This window comes from Chanodichthys erythropterus, chromosome 12 (assembly GCF_024489055.1).
Source record: "Chanodichthys erythropterus isolate Z2021 chromosome 12, ASM2448905v1, whole genome shotgun sequence".
NCBI lineage: Eukaryota > Metazoa > Chordata > Actinopteri > Cypriniformes > Xenocyprididae > Chanodichthys > Chanodichthys erythropterus.
Genome location: NC_090232.1, coordinates 42,957,752 through 42,980,701, shown reverse-complemented (window position 1 = coordinate 42,980,701; position 22,950 = coordinate 42,957,752). Strand labels below are relative to the sequence as shown.

The 22,950-nt window shown below is 37.4% G+C and overlaps 2 protein-coding genes across 3 annotated transcripts in view; one reads left to right on the top strand and one right to left on the bottom strand.

Annotated features, from left to right (window-relative positions):
• Positions 1 to 397: 397 nt before the first annotated feature.
• Positions 398 to 12,062, top strand: glb1 (galactosidase, beta 1). Its single transcript, XM_067402925.1, has 16 exons — positions 398 to 513; positions 2,947 to 3,116; positions 3,394 to 3,544; positions 4,767 to 4,827; positions 4,932 to 5,026; positions 5,369 to 5,549; positions 5,753 to 5,811; positions 6,185 to 6,306; positions 6,452 to 6,492; positions 6,729 to 6,841; positions 6,951 to 7,025; positions 7,572 to 7,661; positions 7,840 to 7,953; positions 8,598 to 8,729; positions 10,882 to 11,127; positions 11,238 to 12,062. The coding sequence occupies exons 1-16, from the start codon at positions 433 to 435 to the stop codon at positions 11,490 to 11,492; spliced, it is 1,986 nt and encodes a 661-aa protein (XP_067259026.1). The 5' UTR covers positions 398 to 432; the 3' UTR covers positions 11,493 to 12,062.
• A 1,169-nt stretch (positions 12,063 to 13,231) lies between these two features.
• LOC137033105 (complement C3-like) overlaps positions 13,232 to 22,950 on the bottom strand; it is a 31,946-nt gene continuing 22,227 nt past the window's right edge. For both annotated transcript variants that reach the window (XM_067405218.1, XM_067405219.1), the window contains 10 exons: positions 21,393 to 21,498; positions 21,117 to 21,206; positions 20,770 to 20,847; positions 20,608 to 20,691; positions 20,361 to 20,499; positions 20,058 to 20,208; positions 16,444 to 16,495; positions 16,270 to 16,353; positions 16,071 to 16,197; positions 13,232 to 15,769 (listed from right to left, as the gene is read on the bottom strand). In XM_067405218.1, the coding sequence (XP_067261319.1) occupies positions 15,628 to 15,769; positions 16,071 to 16,197; positions 16,270 to 16,353; positions 16,444 to 16,495; positions 20,058 to 20,208; positions 20,361 to 20,499; positions 20,608 to 20,691; positions 20,770 to 20,847; positions 21,117 to 21,206; positions 21,393 to 21,498 (1,053 nt within the window). In that variant the 3' untranslated portion in view covers positions 13,232 to 15,627. The remainder of the gene's footprint in view (positions 15,770 to 16,070; positions 16,198 to 16,269; positions 16,354 to 16,443; positions 16,496 to 20,057; positions 20,209 to 20,360; positions 20,500 to 20,607; positions 20,692 to 20,769; positions 20,848 to 21,116; positions 21,207 to 21,392; positions 21,499 to 22,950) is intronic.

The following is a 22,950-nucleotide window of genomic DNA, read 5'->3' as shown; positions in this document are numbered from 1 at the left end:
ATATCTTAATTTGTGTTCTGAAGATGAACGAAGGTATTACTGGTGTGGAACGGCATGAGTAATTAATGACAGAATTTTCATTTTTGGGTGAACTAACCCTTTAATAAGGGTGTTTATGATTTAGTTTGTCAAGTTCAGTTTGTCAAAGCTACTAAAACTAATTTGTGACGACTAGAGTTTCTTAACTGACTAGGTACATTAACATTTAATTGTATTAGTAATGAAAAATAATTAATAAATATAAGGTAGGTTAACCGTTTTACTGATTCAGTTCGATTTGTGAACGAATCGTTCAGACCTGCTCTATTCAACTAGTTCATTGAAAAAAAGATCCGACTCCACAGAACGATTCATTCAAGAGTCATCGCTAGTAGTAACCAAAATAAATGGCATTGGACTTCCGCACCGCTGCTGAGTGCTGATATAAACACCATGACGGCGGGTGATATAAACACCATGACGGCGGGTGTCGGACTGATGTCTGTTCTCTTCCTGGCCCTTCCATCGGTCACTGTAAGTATTAACTTTGTCTATTTGTTTTAAAAGAATCATTTAAACCAAGCATTAAGCTTGGTTAACGTTACTGCAGATGTTCTCCCAATCACTTGAAATAGTGACTTGCATATGAGAATAGTGTCATACTTTCCAATTTTTGCTATTCAGACACTGTTTATGGAGGAATATTTCTCATTTGAGAGATTTGGTCGCACTTTTGCTCTGATTTTATGTTATGATAATAACATACTAACGCGGATCTCTCCACCTGTCAAGTGCAAGATTTCCTTACTCTTGCGTCTCGTGACATGTCTTGTGACACATCATGTCATGTCAGTCATCAAACATAAATGCCTTTGATAGTGTTATTTAAAGAGATGGTTCACAAAAATCACAATTCTCCTGTCCTCCTCATTTACTCTCCCTCATAGTTCCATATTAATCTATCAACACAGAGAGGATTTTTAAACGACTGCTCTTTTCCATACTATGAAAGTGAATGGGAATTGGGGTTGTCGTTCGTATGTTAACAAAAAAGACACAAACATGCATTGTCATGATGTTATGCCAGGTTTGTTGTCACTAATAATTGGCCACAAGACACACGTGAACCATCCTAGACATCAAACCTGGCATGACTTCTTTGAGACCACTCTTTTGTCATTAAAGGTGCAATATGTAAGATTTTTTGCAGTAAAATATCCAGAGTTATATATTTTGTTCACTTGAGTACTTACAATATCCCAAATGTTTGCAACTATTTGTAAATTGTGAGAAAATTGCAATTTTAACCAAGGCTCCGGGACGTGTGAGACCCTTTGCAAAGACCCGCCCCTCTTAGTTACTGTTGCTTTGTCCGACAAGCCATGGCGCTTTCACGCCACACGATCATCGCGTAAACGATTGGCCCTCTGGCTTGTCAATCACTGCCATGACGTTCCTTGTGAGAGACGAGTGCGGCTGCGCGCTCCAGTAACTTTCCACACTCCACAGGCGCCGCATGCAATGTTTTTGTCAGGAGACAGGAGTAACAACTGCAGATTATGAGTTACCTGCGGTGAGTCCCACATAATGAATCCACTAACACGACACAGTGTGGTAAACACTCGTGTTCCAATACTCGTACTCGAGTTTTGGGAGGCGTTCCTTCGAAATGAGCTGTGAAGGAGGGGGGGTTGTTCTTACGCATGCGCTCATTTCAAAACTCAGTAACAGTCTTTGGTTTCTCAGTCGACGAAAAGATCCTCTTTATCACCTTTAATTTATAGCGTCAAATAAACATGAATGAACACGAGAAGGAATGTTGTTTCAAATATGGAAAGACGTAAATACACACCATTTTTCAAGTTCAAGTCCACCGAGGTTAATCTTCTACCTCCTGACTGCTTCGTTGGACAAAATGGCGGATTCGGCGTTATGATTGGTTAGAACACTTGTCAATCAAACTCCCGGTGAAGGGTCAATTGCGTCATACCTGCGTTTTCCTCGGTTTCCAGTTTTATTTTGTAGACCAAACACCATAGACAGAAAACGAATTGTTGTTATATAGGTCAACACATTTAGTCTTATTGTTTAAATCTGATTTTCTTGATTTTTTTTTTTTTTTTTTGCGAGTACCATGCTTTACCATGCCTCAGAGTAAAACAGCATTTTCTCCATCATACAATACGTTTTAAAATTAATTACATTCCATTTATCAACACAAGCCATCCAGCATTTAATGATATTCTAAAATCAATCTATCTTACTGCAGTGTACAACAGTGTCTCACAGCAGCCACTGAGCGAACACACAGAGTAATGTTATAACATCATTGTCAACACAGTCAAATGTATCTAATATGATAAACAGAGCTGTGTTACCTCACACTCATGACCGGAAAAGTGAGAAGCGGCGTCAGCGACTGTGTCATAATAAAAGTCCTGCTGCTCGCAGCGTGTTGCGCAATCTCTCCAGCTCCTCGTTCAGCTCCCACAACACTCGGTCCTGCTCTGCTTCATACTACAGTAACGTTAATAATCGCATCCATGAACATGATTTTTTCCAGAGTCCTATTCCTATTCTTTTCCACCAGCTGTGATGTGAAGACCACATGTCCCAAGATTCCACGCTCAAACTTGCCGTCATTAAGCGACACCTTTGTTTTGAATAGGCCTCTAGCGACCTCTAGCGGACACAGAAATCTTAAATATTGCACCTTTAAGGAACTCAAATGCTCCAGTCCCCGGTTTAGACAAGTATATAAACAAGTATATTGTGCTAAATATTTTTGAATGTGTTCCATAGAAGTAGGAAAACCAAACGTGAGGCTGAGTACATAAGGTCTCTGGAATACTGTACTTGATTCAGATTGGTTATTGTGGTATTCTGTGGTCAAGTATTCTTCCTTATTAATGTCATTTTTAGTTGGGTAAACTGTTCCTTTCCTCTGTATCTTTTTCCTTTCTGTAGTATGCTTCAGCACCCAGTTTCTCTGTGGATTACAATCAAAACTGCTTCCTTAAAGATGGAGAGCCATTTCGCTACATCTCGGGCAGCATCCACTACAGCAGGATTCCCAGAGTCTATTGGAAGGACAGGCTACTCAAGATGTACAAGGCTGGTCTGAACGCCATCCAGACGTAAGACGAACTGACAGTGATTAAGTATCAGTCATATGCAATGTTTTGTATTCCCACAATCAAGTAAAAGCCTGGAAAAGTCATGGAAATTAATAAATCCCATGGAAATTCAATAGCGAATATACTTTTTTCTGAGCTATGAAATATTTTTGGTGAAAAGTTGCGTATTGCAAGTACAATCTTTATGAATAATATGTACTAATCATTGGAATTTCTTTGGCCATTTGTATTCCACTCATTCCAACTCATATTTCCCTAATGGCAAATTCATCCACAGGTATGTGCCATGGAACTTCCACGAGCCGGTGCCTGGTCTGTACAACTTCAGCGGAGATGGGGATCTAGAGCACTTCCTGCAGCTGTGCCAAGACATCGGCCTACTGGTCATCATGAGACCAGGCCCATACATCTGTGCAGAGTGGGATATGGTGAGCAAAGACAGAGGCGCACCTAAAGGTGCGGTCACACTACACTTTTCATTACATTGACTTCCATACACGTGCGAATGCATCAGACCCCAAACGCATGCTCATGCAAAAAGATTTGCATTTTGCTGCATTTCGAGGTGCAAGTTTGGTGGACTCTGAGCTGCGGATTCTCAGATGTGTGACCAGAAGAAGATCGATACATCATGGCGTGACCTCATCTTTGAATGAAAAGAATGACAATTTTGCAGTAATTTCCAGTAGATTGTACATTTTTCACATTTTGACTATATTACTGTTTGTATATGTTGAATTCATGTTCATAAAAAAGACGCTGCAGAGCGTGACACCATATCACGACCGTTGCTGTGTCTGAAGAGTTTTTTCATGCTCAAAATCTAGTGTGACCGCAGCTTCAATCAGGGCTTTTCAAACTGGGGGCCGCAAGAGAGTGCTAGGAGGTCTGAGGAAAAAGCAATGTAAAAATGAATGAATTAATGCTTTTGATTAGTGCTGTCAATCAATTAAAAAAATTAACTCGATTAATCACAATTTGTTTTCTGTGATTAATTGCAATTAAAAACACTTATATGCAGCCTAATTTCTACTTCTAATGTATTACTTTAAAAGTTAACTACTCAAGCTAAATAAAAAAATTATACGTATATTACATGATAAAAATGTTGTATTTTTGACCAATTTTAAAGTTTTATTACATTTTTGTTCCTGAAATCCACCCTTCTGATGGGATCAGTATAATCCAGATTTTTTGGATCAAAGGTATCCCAATCTTACTAAAAAGTTTTGAACACCACAAACTGATGACTTTACCCAGATCAAAACCAAGATTGGATTTTGTGATCTAATCTGATTTCAGAATCCTTTTTTCCTTTTGGACAACCCATTTCCAAGATTATCCAATCAGATAGCTGAAATCTGATCAGATTACTTTTGAACAACTGGCCCAAGGCCATTAAAGATTGAAAACCCCTGATCTAAATTGTAGGCAGGACACCTGCATTTTGTTAAATGTGTGTCTTATAAAGTCAATAATTCCGATGTATATAGAGTAATATTTCAATTTAATTCTTTTTAATTTTAAGTTATTTTTAATTTTTTATACAGTTGTGTATAATTAAAAGATTTGAAAAAGAAACAGAATATGAGACGGAGTGTAAATGACTGACTTTTCTGACCTCAGTTGGCTCACTATTTCTTGTTTTAGGGGGGTTTGCCTGCCTGGCTGTTGAAGAAGAAAGACATTGTGCTGCGATCATCTGATCCAGGTAATAACAGGAGTTATTGATTAACCTTAGATTGGAAAAAATGCAGTTGAATAAGTGAAATGTATAGCTTGTTAGCTGCAGTGAATTTCTTTATATTGCTCTAGATTACCTTGCAGCAGTGGATAAGTGGATGGGGAAGTTGTTGCCCATCATAAAACGTAACCTGTACCAGAACGGCGGACCCATCATTACTGTACAGGTAAGACAGTTTTATATACAGTGATTTTATATATATATATATATATATATATATATATATATATATATATATGTGCGTGCGTGTATATATGGGTGTAACTGATGAAAAGTGGGGCAATTTGTTAGGATTTTAAATATAAATACATAAAAACCTTGCATGCTAAATAGAGATGACTCTATGTATAAAATGTATAATATTATATAGTGTTTGTTTGTGTATTTTCACCCTTTTAATCTATTTCAGGTCAAACAAGTATGTAAATATGTGAAACGTATAAAAGTTTCATTTTCAAACACAAGCACATCTTCTTACATGTATGAATGTGATTGCTTTCCTACACAGGTAGAGAATGAATACGGCAGTTACTTTGCCTGTGATTTTAATTACATGCGGCATCTCAGCCAGCTGTTCCGCTCTTATCTGGGAGATGAGGTGGTCCTGTTCACCACTGATGGAGCAGGCGTGGGTTATCTCAAGTGTGGATCCCTCCAGGGCATCTATGCCACTGTTGACTTCGGCCCAGGTCTGCACAGCCTATATATCACCTTAATAAATATCCTAGATACATCACCTATATTTAAACCTATATGTTACCTAAATGTTGCCTTAGCAACTAACTGAAATAAGTTTTATGGGTTTTTTAAATATTTTATTTCACTTCAGTTTTTTTTTCTTTTATCATTTCTTAGCTTGGCTCGTTGTAAATTTTATTGTATTTTTGTGCAGGTTCAAATGTTACCGCTGCGTTTGAAGCTCAGAGACATGCAGAGCCACGTGGGCCTTTGGTACGAAACAAATTTTTCCTATCAACAGTTGTGAATATAAAAACACTGGAAAGCAAAGCTGCACTAAACTATATTATCCCTTGGTTTCACAGAGAAGGCTTAAGCTAGTCCTTGACTAAAATGCATGTTTGAGCTTTTTTAAATGAATGTAACTCGCACTGACAGATCTTAAAATATGTCAGTGCCATTGTTTTGTCTCAAGATGCACACCAGTAATGTTTTTTCTAGTGAACGTTTATAAAATATCTTGATTGAACAAAGGCCTATTCCTTTCTTAGGATAAGCCTTGTCTGTGAAACCGGGCGTCCGTGTCACAATTCTAACATGTAGAAAGGTGTTCTGGAAAATGGAAGTGAAACCAGTTTTTTTGCAGGTGAACTCTGAGTTCTACACAGGCTGGCTGGACCACTGGGGCCAGAAACACTCTGTCGTGAACACAGCTGCTGTGGTCAAGAGCCTCAATGAAATCCTGGAAGTGGGAGCCAATGTCAACTTGTGAGTTGGTCATCCATAACAACTGAATATCGGTTTTGCACTAAAAACTGACTTCTGAAAGGAATGCATTGGTTTAAAAAAATAAATAAAAATGTATTAGTCAGAATTGTATTATTTATACACTATTTTTGTTATTGTTTTTAAGATATATGTTCATCGGTGGAACTAACTTTGGATATTGGAATGGTAGGTCTTGGAGATTTGTACCTCAAAAGGCCAAGAATAATTTATGTGTCTCGATTCATATTTTCCTTTGATTTTTCCTTTGATTGGAGCAGCTATTTTCAGTGTGCGGATGTCACATTTCTTTTTTCATTAGCCTATTTGCTGTCCTGCACCTGAGCCCAGTTTGGTTTTTTTTTTGGCGGGGATGTGCACATCTACCTGAATATTTTGATTCCTTTGATTTTATCACATTATAGGCGCCAACTCTCCTTATGGTCCTCAGCCAACCAGCTACGACTATGACGCCCCGCTTACAGAAGCTGGAGACCTCACAAAGAAGTATTACGCCATAAGAGATGTCATCAAAATGGTAAAGATTTAGCTATTTCTCAAAAGAATTATGATTTTCAATGGACAAACACAATGGTCAGTAATCGTGCAAATTGATCTGATTGGTTGTTGTTGTTTTTTGGATACAGTACAAAGACATACCAGAAGGACCGCTGCCTCCATCAACACCTAAATTTGCATATGGACAAGTGCAAATGAAGAAGGTAAATAATTTTTGCATCTTTGCCTCTACTGTTGTAATATGATTTATATTTTGAGTTTCTGTTTTATTTAAAGAGGTCATATTATGCCCTTCAGCAAAGTCTTGATTTGGTTTTGGGGTCTACTAGAACAGGTTTTCATGCTTGAATGTTCAAAAAACACATTATTTTTTACATATTTGACATTATTGCAGCACCTCTCTTCCCAGTCTGTCAGTAACGCTCTGTTTAGTTCCTGTCTCTATGAAGCCCCACCTTCAGAAAAGCATAATGTTCTCTGATTGGTCGGCTGGAACAGAGTGTTGTGATTGGTCGAGCGATTCAAGCATGTTTGGGGAATGTCACGCCCTTTACCATGACACACTACTAACTCAACTTTTTTGTGGTCCTGGAAGCAAACTCAAGACTACAATGGAGGCGTTTCAGGGAGTTCAGAAACAGTGTTACTGATATAGAGAATAAAAAAAAGCGTAATAGGTCATGTATAGCACTTATGTCTTGAAGTGAATAAAGACCATTGAAGTGTGGATGATCTCTTTGTCCTTGCAGCTCAAGACCGTGTCGGAGTCTTTGGATGTATTATCTTTCTCTGGCCCTGTAAAAACTCTTTACCCACTAACATTTACTGAAATGGGTCAGGTATGCCTGCGTCTCATCTTAATCTTTATTCAGTAAATGTGCAGTTCTGTTATGTTATAATTATTTTAATGTTCCCTCTGCTTTGTCTCAGTCAGTGTCCATGCAGATGATTTTTATGAACTGTATTGCTTTATGCCTTATCTGATCAAAGATTATGGCTGTCTCATTATTTCGTCAGGCATTTGGCTTTATGCTGTATCAAACGGTGTTACCTGTTGACTGTTTGAAGCCCACGCCACTGGCATCCCCTTTAAATGGAGTCCATGATCGGGCCTATATATCCATTAATGGTGTAAGTTTTACTCTGTTGATTGGTATATGTCTGAGTTACTCGTAATCATAATAGCTGTGATTGTTAAAAGGCTCTTAACACAGTTGCATAACACATTTTATACACTGCCAAGAAATTAATACTTTTATTCAGCAAGGACACACTAAATTGATCAAAAGTGACAGTAAAGACACTTATAATGTTACAAAACATTTCTATTTCAAATAAATGCTGTTCTTTTGAACTTCAAATCCAGAAACAAATGCACATCTAACTACATCACTTTAAAATAAAGTGTTACCAAATGCATTACTGTTTCTTCAAGAATATGAAGCATCACAACTGTTTCGAACATTGACAATAATCATAAATGTTTCTTGAGCAGCAAATCATCATATTAGAATGATTTCTGAAGGATCATGTGACACTGAAGGAGTAATGATGCTGAAAATTTAGCTTTGATCACAGGAATACAATAATTAAAAATTATTTAATATTTCACAATAATGCTGTTTTTACTGTATTTTTGATCAAATAAATGCAGCTTTAGTGAGCAGAAGAGACTTCTTTCAAAAACATTCAAAAATCTTTCTGACCCTAAACTTTTGAACATTAGTGTAACTGTTAAATTTCATTCTGCGCTTCTTAAATCATTCATTGTTTAGGTTTCTGCTGGTATTTTGGAGCGGAACAAGGCACTCACCATCAATATAATGGGAAAAGCTGGCAGCCGTGTGGACATCCTAGTGGAGAATATGGGCAGAATCAACTACGGCAGAGAAATTAATGACTTCAAGGCAACCAAAACTTTCATTTCACTAATTCTCAGTCCCTCAGCTTATTCTTACCTGAGTTGTTATATCCTTTCTAACTAATCAGAATTAATGCCCGTCCACACCAAGAATAACTATAAAGATAACAATAAAGATTTAGTTCTAAAATATTAAAGAATAGCAGAGTTCACACCACAGCTATAACGATAACGGCACAGAAGAAACAATATAGTTGGAATCAACTTCAGAATTATTTAATCCAGTTGATGAACGATAAAAACATTGACAGCCAATCAGAATCCATCCTGCTGTAACGAGCTCGAGCGTTTAAAGTGACAGACAAGTATGCACTTAAGCCCTGGGTATACTTAGTTTTTTACGTGCACAGCTTTGCAAAGTATACTTCATTCGACCTGTACGTGTTCACAGTACGTAGTTTTGAGCAATCTCTCGCCACGAGTTACAACCCATGTAAACATCTTTGTATTTAATGCTAGAGTTGTACATATGAGGGTACTTTCTAACGTCTTTACACAATCTCTCGTCTATGTAGGCCTCCATCGTCGCTGTAGCTTGCATGCGTTCCGTTCTGTTTAAGCAGGTATTCTTCAAATACCTTGTGAATTGATACCCCCAGGGCATGATTGCCACCTTGTGGATAAACTAATTACTGCAAAAATAAATTTAATGCCCATGTGCAATCTGTGCGTACAAGTATGTGAGTATACAAAAATCTGACGTGCGCATACAGTACGCGTGTACTCTTCTGATTCTGAAATTCACGTCACGCGCACTATGTGCTTAAAGGTGCTACAGAGGATCTTTTTGTCGACTGAGAATCCAAAGACTATTACTGAGTTTTTGAAATGAGCGCATTAGTAAGAATTTCGAGGGAACGCCTCCCAAAACTCGTGCACGAGTATTGGAACACGAGTGTTTACCACTGGCATTCGCTGTGTCGTATTAGTGGATTCATTATGTGGGACTCACCGCAGGTAACTCATAATCTGCAGTTGTTATTCCTGTCTCCGGACAAAAACATTTACGCGATGATCGATTGGCTGATGTTTTTAAAGGGATAGTTCACCCAAAAATGAAAATTTGATATTTATCTGCTTACCCCCAGTACATCCAAGATGTAGATGACTTTTTTTTCTTCAGTCGAACGCAAATTATGATTTTTAACTGCAACCGCTGCCATCTGTCAGTCAAATAATAGCAGTAGATGGGAACTTCAACTATAACAGTAAATAAAACTTGCTTAGACAAATCAAAATTAAACCCTGCGGCTCGTGACGACACATTAATGTCCTAAGACACGAAACGATCGGTTTGTGCGAGAAACCGAACATTTTTTATATAATTTTTTAACTCTAATACACCACTATGTCCAACTCCGTTCAGCTTCCGGCTAGTGAGGTCAAAAAACGCGTTGTGATGACGGAAGTGATGTCTCGCCCATATACTTCAATGAGCGCGAGACATCACTTCCGTTGTCAGAGCGCGATCAGACCTCACTAGCCGGAAGCTGAACGAAGTTGGACATAGTGGTGTATTAGAGTTAAAAAATTATATAAAAAATGTTCGGTTTCTCGCACAAACCGATCGTTTCGTGTCTTAGGACATCAATGTGTCGTCACGAGCCGCAGGTTTTAATTTTGATTTGTCTAAGCAAGTTTTATTTACTGTTATAGTTGAAGTTCCCATCTACTGCTATTATTTGACTGACAGACGGCAGCGGTTGCAGTTAAAAATCATAATTTGCGTTCGACTGAAGAAAAAAAGTCACCTACATCTTGGATGCACTGGGGGTAAGCAGATAAACATCAAATTTTCATTTTTGGGTGAACTATCCCTTTAAGGCCCTACCTTGTGCACAGATGATGTATATTAATATTATTCCTTTCAGTGCACCTAATAAATAGTCTTTTATCAGTTATTAAAGACAGTTTCAAGTAATATTGCAAAAATGTATAAAACAAAACATCCTCTTTAGCACCTTTAAAAAGTGAAGTATACTTTGGGCTTTAGAATAAACAGAACAATATCGTCTGCTGATGTGGACACTAATATAAGTTATCGTTCTTGGTGTCTATAGTTTCCCTGTAGCTGACAATCTACAATCTCATAAATCCCACAGAAAAATTCTGACTCATATTCTCTCTCTGTCCCTCAGGGTCTGGTGTTTAATCTGACTCTGGGTGCTGATATTCTGGGTAACTGGACGGTGTACTCTCTGAGTATAGATGAAGCAGTGCGTAAGGGGCTGCTGTCGGCATCGAGCAGATCCATCTCCTTGACCTCCACCACACCTCCTCCTGCTCTTTCACCTCCAACCTTCTACGCTGGCAGCTTCCTCATCCCTGACGGCATTCCTGACCTCCCTCAGGACACGTACATCCAGTTTCCCAACTGGAGGAAGGTAAGACTCATAACCGCTGCTGTTGGCTATAATGAAATCCAGTTACAAATGTGCAGAAATTAGTGCTGGTGAAAATATAAAGGATCATAAAATGCTTTTTTTTATTCCAGGGCCAAGTGTGGATTAACGGTTTTAACGTGGGCCGCTACTGGCCTTCCCGTGGGCCACAGGTGACCCTGTTTGTCCCAGCCAACCTGCTCAGCACCTCCGTCCAAAACAACATAACCGTACTGGAGCTGGAGTCGGCACCGTGCTCCTCAGGTTCCTGCGTGGTGGAGTTCACTGATACTCCGGTCATAAACGGCCCAGTCAAGACAACCAGCCAGTACATGAGACGGCTGTTCAAAAAACAAGACCTCTTATGATTTTAAGATAAATCTTATTCATTTGCTTAACACATTTTATTGATCTGAATATCTGAAAGGATATGACATGTGTTTGCACTATGAACAGTATATGATCACTGTGAATGTACAGTAATATCTTGTCAATTCTCAGGTGTCAAAGCCGCTCAGGGAATGAGCTGTGTGATTTTAATTTGAGTGAACCAGATCCTCTCAAGATGATGTAAACATTATTTTCTACTGCAGATACTTACTTTTATTTTGTACATTTTCATTATTTTACATAACAATAGAAATCTTAGTTTTTTATTTGGGGGAACATGCTACATTGTTTAGTCAAGCCTTAATTGCATATGAGTGATTTTATTTTTGCACCGCATGTTGACTTATGCTTTGTAATGTGTCACTAAAATGATGTTGAATGGTTTTATGATTTTTAATTGATTAATTGTTGAAGCCTTACAGAAATCCATTGTTGTGTGTAAAATAAACTGCACTTTTTATTCACACAGCCTTTATCTGTGAGATACATTGTGTTCACACACTTGGTTTGTTTCAAGGGTCTGGAAGTGGGGTGGTTTACCAGAATTTTCTGAAAATAATCAAGACCCTTCAAAAATAAATGAACGGTCAATCAATCAATCAATTTAGTTTTAAGGAATTTACGAATAGCGAGTAAAAGAATAAGAGCAGTGGGCGAAAGTATTGGCAGTGACAAATTCTGTTTCGCATAGTTTGCTGCTTCAGCATTTGTAGATTAGTTTTTCACGTATGGCATATGGGAAACAATAATGATAATAATGAAATGTGATTTAGAGTCAGTATTTACAGTGTTCATCTACTCATGTACAAGAACTCTGCGTTCAGTCCCTTGTAAAAGGTTCCATATGTAGTTGTCAATTTCTAGATCCTCTGACGCACTTATTTGCCAATAGCAGATCCTTTATGTTGTCTAATCCAGATAAGAGAGCATCACCAAATAAAACATTCCCTTCTACTTCATCTGCAAATGAAAGCAGTGTGTTTTTAACTTGATCAAGTCCTACAGCCATATTCGTTTCCAATCTTTCAGTTCACCTTGCCAGACCTAAAGCCCTGGATACACTGCATGATTTTAGCCATCCTATAAGATCATTACTTTATCACACTGCGATATGGATCTATTAAACTTGGGTTTCTCGGTTTGATAGATTTGAGCAACCACAAAAGACGCAAAACATAGGAAATTAGAGTTTGCAATAGGATTCCTACATAGAAAAATCACTCCTTGTGCTGCAGCAATGACGTCATGTGCAAACGATCTATTTGCGCCAAGCACCGCCCACTGCCTGTTGATTGGCATTTGTGAAATGTCCTCTATTATTAGAATCTTTGAGAAAATCGTGCTTTGGAAATACATGATTCGTCAAATAGGGGTCATTCATAAATTCAGCAAATTATTATGAAAAACGGCTTTCTGAAAAAGCTAATTTAATTGTGAAAAAAAAAAAAAAAGATAAAGATATTTAAACAATAACAGTGTATGAAAGAGGATATTGTGAAATAAATTAAAACAATTAAATGTTTTCATGGAATTTTACAAAATAAATACATTTATTGATTGATTGATTTATATGATTAATTAATAGTTCATTTATTTGATAATTATTGAATTATTTCAGAATAAACTGGTACATTTAATTGTTGTTTTATTAACCCATTATCTATTTTATTATTCATTTTGAGTAATTTGGTCCTCCATATAATTTAACGCTGTATGCAGCGGACGATACAAGACATACATTAGAACAAATGCACTGTTGGTCGGCGCCACCTAGCGTGCAGGCGTGAATTAGCAGATGATGATCTGTCGTATCGTGTTCAGCGTGAAAGGTCCGCTCTTCCGCAATTCGCCTCGCATCTTTGCGTCGTGTTAAGTATGAAAGGGCCTTAACAGAGGCAGAACAAACTTTCTTACGAAATTAAAACAACATATTGATACTATTACAAAGAACAATAAAGAAACAATATTTTTATACATAGTGTTATTATAAAGATTAATTTGATGAGTATGCAAGAGATAATGTTACATTCAGGGACAAACTCAGTCATATTTAACTCAATTGTCATAAAATATGCTTGTGCAAGTATATAACAATTAGTTCACACTTTAACCTGTGGAGGGCAGTATTACTCTTAGCAGTGTCTACACTGCCAGAATTCTAATAGAGAAGAAGATGAAGAGCGCTAGTTCAAGATGAGCATTTATGGTTAAAATGTATAAAAATTAAAAAAAAAAAAAAAATTAGAAAATGAGCAATGGTTTCTATAGATAAGTCAAGTTTATTCCTCGTCTGGGATCGTGTAGAACGTTTTGAAGCTGCACTGAAACTGTAATTTTGACCTTCAACTGATTGGAGGCCATTGAAGTCCACTACATGGAGAAAAATACAGGAATGTTTTCATCAAAAACCTTAATTTCTTTTTGACCTAAGAGAGAAGGACACGGATATCTTGGATGATATGGGGGTGAGTAAATTATCAGGAAATTTTCATTTGAAAGTGAACTAATCCTTTAAGCAAATACTGACAATTAACATTTTTAGTACTGATTGATCATCGAACTGATTAAAATAATGTTAGAATAAAATAAAACTGACATCAATGAAAAATCATAAGATTTGACAACATGTCATGTTTGACATTTAAACACTTTTTGTGTCATGATGTAATTATAATACATAGTCATAATGCATTTATTATTCATGGCGCACACAGTTAAAATAGTTTTACCATTTATGTGCTCATATCAAGCATAATTTAAAAAAATAAGTGAAATAAGAAAAGTATCAGGGGCAAAAGGCAGGAAGTAAAGCAAAGAAGAGGAGCAGAAAAAAAGCAATATAGAAGAATCACAAGTTAATCACTGTATTAGCCCGTGATGTTTATGCAGTTTTTTTGAAATAGTATTTTTAGAACATCTTAACTGGCAACACTGACACTGTGGACCATTTTTGCTTGAGTTAACTGCTTATTTAATTTTACTTCATTTTCTTTAAAATAAATGTAAGCTTCTGTAATGTTGTTTTAATTTCAGTTACATTACTGCTTGCTTTTAATTCACCAAAAAGTGCACTAAATGAAGAAAAAGACCATGACCAGGACTATAATCTAGCGTTCATGAATTAAAATAATTTAAGTGTGCCATTTACCACTGTATGCACAAAATGGAAATGATATGGGTATGCTATAATTATATTAAAGGTGCCCTAGAATCAAAATTTGAATTTACCTCGGCATAGTTGAATAATAAGAGTTCAGTACATGGAAATGACATACAGTGAGTTTCAAACTCCATTGCTTCCTCCTTCTTATATAAATATCATTTGTTTAAAAGACTTCCGGAAAACATGCGGATCTCAACCTAACACAGACTGTTACGTAACAGTCGGGATCATTAATATGTATGACCCCAATATTTGCATATGCCAGCAGTCAGGATCTGTGCACAGCTGAATCATCAGACTAGGTAAGCAAGCAAGAACAACAGCGAAAAATGGCAGATGGAGCGATAATAACTGACATGATCCATGATAACATGATATTTTTAGTGATATTTGTAAATTGTCTTTCTAAATGTTTTATTAGCATGTTGCTAATGTACTGTTAAATGTGGTTGAAGTTACCATTGTTTCTTACTGTATTCACGGAGACAAGAGCTGTCGTTATTTTCATTTTTAAACACTTGCAGTCTGTATAATTCATGAACACAACTTCATTCTTTATAAATCTCTCCAACAGTGTAGCATTAGCCGTTAGCCACAGAGCATAGCCTCAAACTCACACAGAATCAAACGTGAACATCAAAATAAATACTTTACTCACATAATTCGAAGCATGCATACAGCATGCATGACGAACATCTTTTAAAGATCCATTTTTTTGCACTTTTTTGTTGATTTGCACTTTAATTTCTAATTACATTTTTGTGTTATTCTTCAGGTGACTAAGTCAATTTTTTGTTTTTATTTATTTACTACTTATTTATGTTAATACTTGTCAGTATGTTATGTCATGTTATAATAAAGTTTTGAAAAATGTTGGCGGGCGGAAATATGAAATCTCGCCTAGGGCACCAACAGAGCCTGGGCCGGCCTTGGTTACATTTTCTGTAATACTATACAGCACATCCTTCTCTGCGGAGGACATCCTGGAGTTCAGTGATGCCGATGTATTGCTCCCTGTATTTTTGAGTTTGTCCTTCTTCTCTTGTGGGCCAGTATTCAATCCAGGTCCGCTCTCCAAACATGTACTGCTCACTAAAAACAACACAACACATGGTATTAACAACAATTAATGGACATTAAATACACAAATGTGATGCTAATGTGCACTTCTTGATATTTTACCCAAGTCTGATTCCGTTTTCATTGGTCTAACAAATGACTTGTACAGCAATTCTATGTGAATTAAATCAGTCTTTACCCATATAGTGCGACAAATTAGTAACAGAGATAATATCACACACTCGTCAGTATTAAGCTCTGTTACATGCTAAATTTACCTGGTTGTGTGTCCTTCTTGCAAAAGCAGAATCCTGTAGGAAGAACTAACACTTACCTTGGCTGGTTTAGCAGTACAGTGCCCATGATAAGGTATGATTTGCCTTGTTTCAATCCCATATGTTCTCTGCACGTGGGATGAGCCAAAAAGGGTCTCACTTTCTCCTCAGCGTCAGTATCAGTGCCTACAGGACAGAACAGGAACCGTTATATATTTTAATATACTTAGATGGAAACATGGGAATAATGAACCGTACCTTCTTTCAGCACCATGTCCACCTTTAAGTGATAGATATCAGAGTCTTGAGCCAGATCCATCCGCATCACTGTGACTTTATAAACTGTCAATGATAGGTGTTATATTGTTATTAGCATCAGCTGTGAGACTGGATGAAGGAGTCAGTGACTGAGGAAGGAGAACATGCATTTACCATAATCTATGCCATATTCACAGGCTTTAATTAAACGATCCTCCTCTCTGACCTGATGAATGCAAGAGATAATGTTACATTTCCTGTAATCAAGAATACTTATACTATAGAATTATGTAACACATATAACCCCTTTATGACACCTTGGCAATAGAATCGCCAGTGACAAGTACATTTTTTTAGTTTATACATACATATATATAATGGATAATCCATGGCTTGCTGTGCATTAAGTAAGGAATAATTGACGACGGCTGTTGAATTCTTAGAAAATAATGCACACCCGATGTGGTAACTCGGCCACGACACCAAGCGGATACACCTCGGGTGTGCATTATTTTCTAAGCATATTCACGCAAAAGAAACGTTAAACAACTGCTAGTTTACAACAATACACTTACATTCATATACAAGACTATTGTTTTTCTGGAAATCTCCAACTCGATTTGAGCAAATCAGGCAAAGAGGTTGAAAAACATCTATTCCCGTGTGACAATACCCCAAAATTGGGAAACGCCCCGAACGCAGAGAACGGACTTGCGTTCTTGTGGAGTCCGGTCTTGCCAGGCGACCTTGAAAGAACGGTCTCGGAAGGACGCGAGGACAGAGAACGCATCATTTAAGAATTGAGATGTGCTGCGGTCTTGTTGCTCAACTGACCGTCCCAGCATCTTATAAGTGGCTAATGCACAGTAAATACAACATAACATCACAAACAATTGTCATAACCTGTTTAAATAAATTCTTTCATATTATTATAGACATTGTTTTCATATCATTTTATATCTTTTTATTTCACCGCGTGTATTTATGAAAATGAGTAGCCTTTGGCTGTTATGCTTTGTCAATGTTAAGATAATTTTTTATATGCCAATAAAAATACTGCAGGCTTTATTCAGGTTATCATTTTATTAAAATTAAGCAAAACAAACGGTTTACTTTCACGAGCCGTCACGTATTTGTAGCTGGAATCTCACGAGAACTTCAAAGCTTACAGGCTTCCGTACGGTGACCGCCGCAGCGTCTTCTGGGATTTTTAACGGTTCGATTCTCTCAAGTTTGCATTCGATGCATCCTCGATATCAAGAACACATCCGGGTACTTTCATGCGTCCTCCGTTCTTGAGTATAGAGTGCCCCAGGGATGACGCGTTTTTGTAGGCCAACCCGGAAGTTAGCGGCGCACGGGTTCCCTCGATCGAAAGCCTATGCATTTTTCCCATAGACTTTTGGAAAATCGCAGAAAATAAGCTCTGTGTTTAACAAAGGGTTATGACACTTACATGTTTTGTCTATCAAGATAATCTTTACAAGTTAACACACCATTTATAGATTTTGAAGCCTAAATAAAGTGGTCAGATATAAAAGGCTTACAGTAGGCTATAAACTGACTACAGCACACCATGGTCGCGGATCAACGTCGTCACCACCAAGCTTCCTCAAACTTTATTTAGAAAGCAACTTTATTTAAAAACATGCTCACTGATTATATATGCTCTGTGTATGAATACTTATCCACTTTCTCATGAGAAATGCTGTCCAAATGTACCGTTTTTAATGATGACGTCTAAAGTCCCCGCCAAAGGAAGTAGTCCCTTTTAGCAATTTGTTAGCAACCGCCGATTTGAAGACACAGTAAAAGTTTAAAAACCCACAAGTTGGTTATATCTGGTGTGTTTTAGTGTCATAGATCAAAATGTGAAAGTATTTAGAGGCTTTGATAACCACAGACCTTATTTCAGGCGATTTAGCAAAAACCCATTCAAAAAACCCATAGACTTTACGGCGTTGGAACCGGAAGTCCTAAAATGCTAACTCGCTTCTGGGTTTTGCCTACAAAAACGCGTCATCCCTGGGGCACTCTATTGGAATGAACTTCGACGGTTGATGATGACGTAAAGCAAGAACACAAGGGCTGCGTCAGAAAACTGGAAAATGCTGCCTTCCGAGGACACATTTCAAGGTAGTAAGGCATCAAGGCACGTCCGAATCCAGTGTTAGCTTCACTTGCTCTCTCATGAGATGCCTCAGATCGATTTCTGAAGGAAGCATAGATGTATCCTTAGCTGCCTTTGATATCCCACAATCCTGTGCTTTCCATTCTGTGACAGTTGAGCTAGAAAAATAAAGATGGTGTCCGAAAGTTGCGTTTGCTGCTCAGTTTGTGTATAAATGTACGATTTTTTCATATTTCAATTTTGATATCATTTCTATTGAGAAATTACTACTGTAGTAATTAAATATTTGTTTAGTTCTCACCAAAGCTCGCGCTTTATTGCTGTAGATCATTAAACTGTTACACTGCCTCAGAAGTCTGTCCGAAATCAGTTTCGTGAGGTACCTTCATGCACAAACGCTGCCATACAAGTCATTCTCTTATAAGATAGCGAGGCAGCAAGACAGCTACCTAGGATTTCGGACGCAGCCAAGGACCCAAGATCGCTGAAGAACGCATATTGAGTAACAGGACCTCCTTTTCCAATGTGGCGGAATAAGTCCCGCCTTCTAAATAAGAGCCAATCGCCAATTGGTAAAGTCATCGCGTCCCTGCAGCGGCCGTTAGAAGCTCCAATGACCGCCTCTGTCAAAAATGAGGCACAAGACGCACATTTAGGACTGCTCATTCGCATTAGCCCGATCCAGCCTGAAAAATACAGTTTTTTGGTCATGATTCCAGCGTTTAGAAACAAAGCTTATGAGAAAATTGTTGTCAGATTTCATTGGCAATTTTAAGTATTTAATCGAATGCTTTAGCAACCAGCTCTGGATAATTTGATGGCTGCGTCCGAAATCCTAGGTAGCTGTCTTGCTGCCTCGCTGTCTTATAAGAGAATGACTTGTATGGCAGCGTTTGTGCATGAAGGTACCTCGGACAGACTTCTGAGGCAGTGTAACAGTTTAATGATCTACAGCAATATAGCGCGAGCTTTGGTGAGAACTAAACAAATATTTAATTACTACAGTAGTAATTTCTCAATAGAAATGATATCAAAATTGAAATATGTTGATCAAAATCGTACATTTATACACAAACTGAGCAGCAAATGCAATCTTCGGACGCCATCTTTATTTTTCTAGCTCAACTGTCACAGAATGGAAAGCCCAGGATTGTGGGATATCAAAGGCAGCTAAGGATACATCTATGCTTCCTTCAAAAATCGATCAGATGAAGGTATCTCATGAGAGAGGAAGTGAAGCTAACATTGGATTCGGACGTGCCTTGATGTCTTACTACCTTGAAATGTGTCCTCTGAAGGCATTTTCCAGTTTTCAGACGCAGCCTTCGTTTCCCCATTAAAAGAGATAGGAGCTGCACTTGAATGCCCGAGAGGCTTTTTTAAAGATGGCCGCTGAGTGAAATGACTTGTCTTAAAGGGACTTTGATACAGTACAGGTGCATCCATTAAGATGAATTGAAATTGCTTGATGGAGAATAAAATTCTCAAACGCTCAGTCAGAGTGTTCAGCAAGTGAAAATATATCTATGCTAAACTTATCCTTAGTCTCTAACACACGCAGGTGAGTAAATTCTTATAAATTATTAGCCAATAGCAAATGATAGACATTATTTAGTCGCCCAGAGTGAAGATTTAATCGCATAGGCAAGTGATTTACTTGTGATTTAGAGGGTTGAGATATTTCTTTAAAGGGCCTATACAGGAGCGCAGAGATGCTGATGTACTGCTTCCTGTATTCTGGAATAAGGCTTTCCTCTCTTGTGGGACAGTATTTAATACAGGTATGCTCTCTCAAGATGTACTTCAGACTAAAAATAACAGAAAACATGCAATCATTAGTGGTCATTAAATACACAAATGTGACACTAACGTGCACTTCTTGATGTTTTACCCAACTTAGTTTCCATAGTTGTGCATGTCCTTGCACAAGCAGAATCCTGTAGGAAGTACAAACACTTACCTTCCTCCTTGTTGTGACAGGTCAGTGGATTTTCCCTTGATGAGGTACGACTCGCCTTGTTTCAGTTCTAAATGGTCTCTCCAACTGGTAGGAGCCAAAAATGGTCTCACTTTCCCCTCAACTTTCTTATCATCAGTGCCTATAGGACACCGGGACGTCCAAACTTCAGCCACAGTTCAAGAGTTACACGCTCTAAAAACATGCATTACTTTTACTTTGATGGACACACAGGAATATTGAACCGTACTTTCTTTCAGCACCTGCTGCACCTTCATGTCGTAGATGGCAGAGTCCAGTAACAGATCCACATCCAATACTGTGACTTTATAAACTGTCAACGATACATTGTTATAAGCATCATAGCTGTGGACTGGATCTCAATGACTGAGGAAGAAGAACATGTTTTTACCATAATCCATGTCAGATTCACAGTCTTCAACCAAATGACCCTGCCATCTGACTCCATTCTTCTGGTAGCTGCAATTTTCTGTGTTATGAGATGTTGATTTTCTGATATTTATACACAAACACACATATTCATAACATATATACGACAAAAAGTTTTTCCCCCATTCATAAAAAGTAACCTAGATAATCATACATTTGATGAGAGAATGAAGTAAAAGATCATTTAAACTGTTTCATTGAACACTTTTTGGCTTTTATGGCAAATTGCTTGTGATCTTTCTCATGTATAAGCTGCTTTGGATAAAAGAATCTGTTGAAAGAATAAACGTAAAAGTAATAACACAATACCTTCTGCACAATAGCACAAATCTCCCTTGCACACTCTTTTAAGAGCGCCATCTGCCCTTTCGGGGTGGTAGAACTTTGTACAGCGAGCATCTAAAAAAAAAAAAAAAAAAAAAAAACACACACACAAGTTTAACAAAAGATGACTCTTTCTAGCACTATGAGACCAGATAATTATTGTCATAATAAATAATTAGTGCCATTATTAATGGAACTAAATGACCGGTTTAATTTAACAGAAGTGTGTGTATGTGTTTATGCCGTGCACCAATAGCTTACCGGGTGAGTAATATTCATATATTGTGACTGCAGCAGGTTGAAGCAGACCCACGTCAAACATCTTGTACATTCTGAAGGAAATTTTTTGTGGTTCTATATGCAAAACCTAAAAATACAGAAACCAAGGCAACTGCATTACTAAATATCATATTTTACACTGGAAACTTTCCGTGCTAACATTTGCACAAGCAACAAATAATATAGCTGCGTTTACACAGCAAAGACAGTTGTATGTTGCATAGCTGACAGAAAACAAATTAAAATGTAAAGTCATTACAGCCACAGGCTTTATAAAGTTGCAAGAAAAAGTAAGTGAACCACTTGCAGAGTCTGTCAAAATGTGAATAATTTTAATAAAATAAGAGGAATCATACACAATGCATGCTATTTTTTATTTAGTACTGTCCTGAGTAAAATATTTTACATAAAAAATGTTTGCAGTCCACAAGACAAAGAAAAAAACAGCTGAATTTATTAAAATAACCCCATTCATAAGTATGTGAACCATTGATTCTCAATACTGTGTGTGGTTACCTGATGATCCATGACTGTTTTTTTGTTTTGTGATGGTTGTTCATGAGTCTCTTGTTTGTTCTGAGCAGTTAAACTGAGCTCTGTTCTTCAGACAAATCCTCCAGCACCTGCAGATTCTTTGATTTTTCAGCATCTTTTGCATATTTGAACTCTTTCCAGCAGTGGCTGTATGATTTGAGATCCCTCTTTTTACACTGAGGACAACTGAGAGACTCAAACACAACTATTAAAAAAGGTTCAAACATTCACTGATGCTCCAGAAGGAAACACGATGCATTAAGAGCCAAGGGGTGAAAACATTTGAATTCAAATATCAAGGTTAATTTTACTTAATTTTTTTAAAAAACATGTGAGTATCTTCTGTAGTTTCTGAAGGGCAGTACTAAATGAGAAACAATGATATTTAAACAAAATAAGAAAAATTGTGACATCTTCATCCTGTTCAAAAGTTTTCACCCCTCGACTCTTAATGCATCGTGTTTCCTTCTGGAGCATCAGTGAATGTTTGAACCCTTTTTAATAGTTGTGTTTGAGTCCCTCAGTTGTCCTCAGTGTGAAAAGAGGGATCTGAAAATCATTCAGTCACTGCTGGAAAGGGTTCAAATATGCAAAAGATGGTGGAAAACTGATGAATCTGCAGGAGCTGGAGATTTATTCTGAAGAACAGAGCTCAGTTTAACTGCTCAGAACAAACAAGAGACTCGTGAAAAACTATCACACAAAAAAAACAAAAAATCGTGGATCATCAGGTAACCACACACAGTGTTAAGAACAAATGATGCACATACTTATGAACAGGGTTATTTTAATAAATTCAGCTATTGTTTTGTCTTGTGAACTAAATGTAAACATCTTTTATGTAAAATATCTTACTCAGGACTGTACTAAATAAAAAAAATACGTGCATTTTGTATGATCCCTCTTATTTTATTAAAATTATTCACATTTTCACAGATTCTGCAAGTGGTTCACATACTTTTTCTTGCAACTCAATTACAAGTACTCAAGTACTTTCTCTTGAGCT

Coding starts and splice junctions, on each gene's coding strand:
- glb1 (XM_067402925.1), top strand. CDS start 433: ATGACGGCGGGTGATATAAACACCATGACGGCGGGTGTCGGACTGATG. Junction 5,027..5,368: donor GACCCATCATTACTGTACAG/GTAAGACAGTTT, acceptor TTTCCTACACAG/GTAGAGAATGAATACGGCAG. Junction 11,128..11,237: donor AGTTTCCCAACTGGAGGAAG/GTAAGACTCATA, acceptor TTTTTATTCCAG/GGCCAAGTGTGGATTAACGG.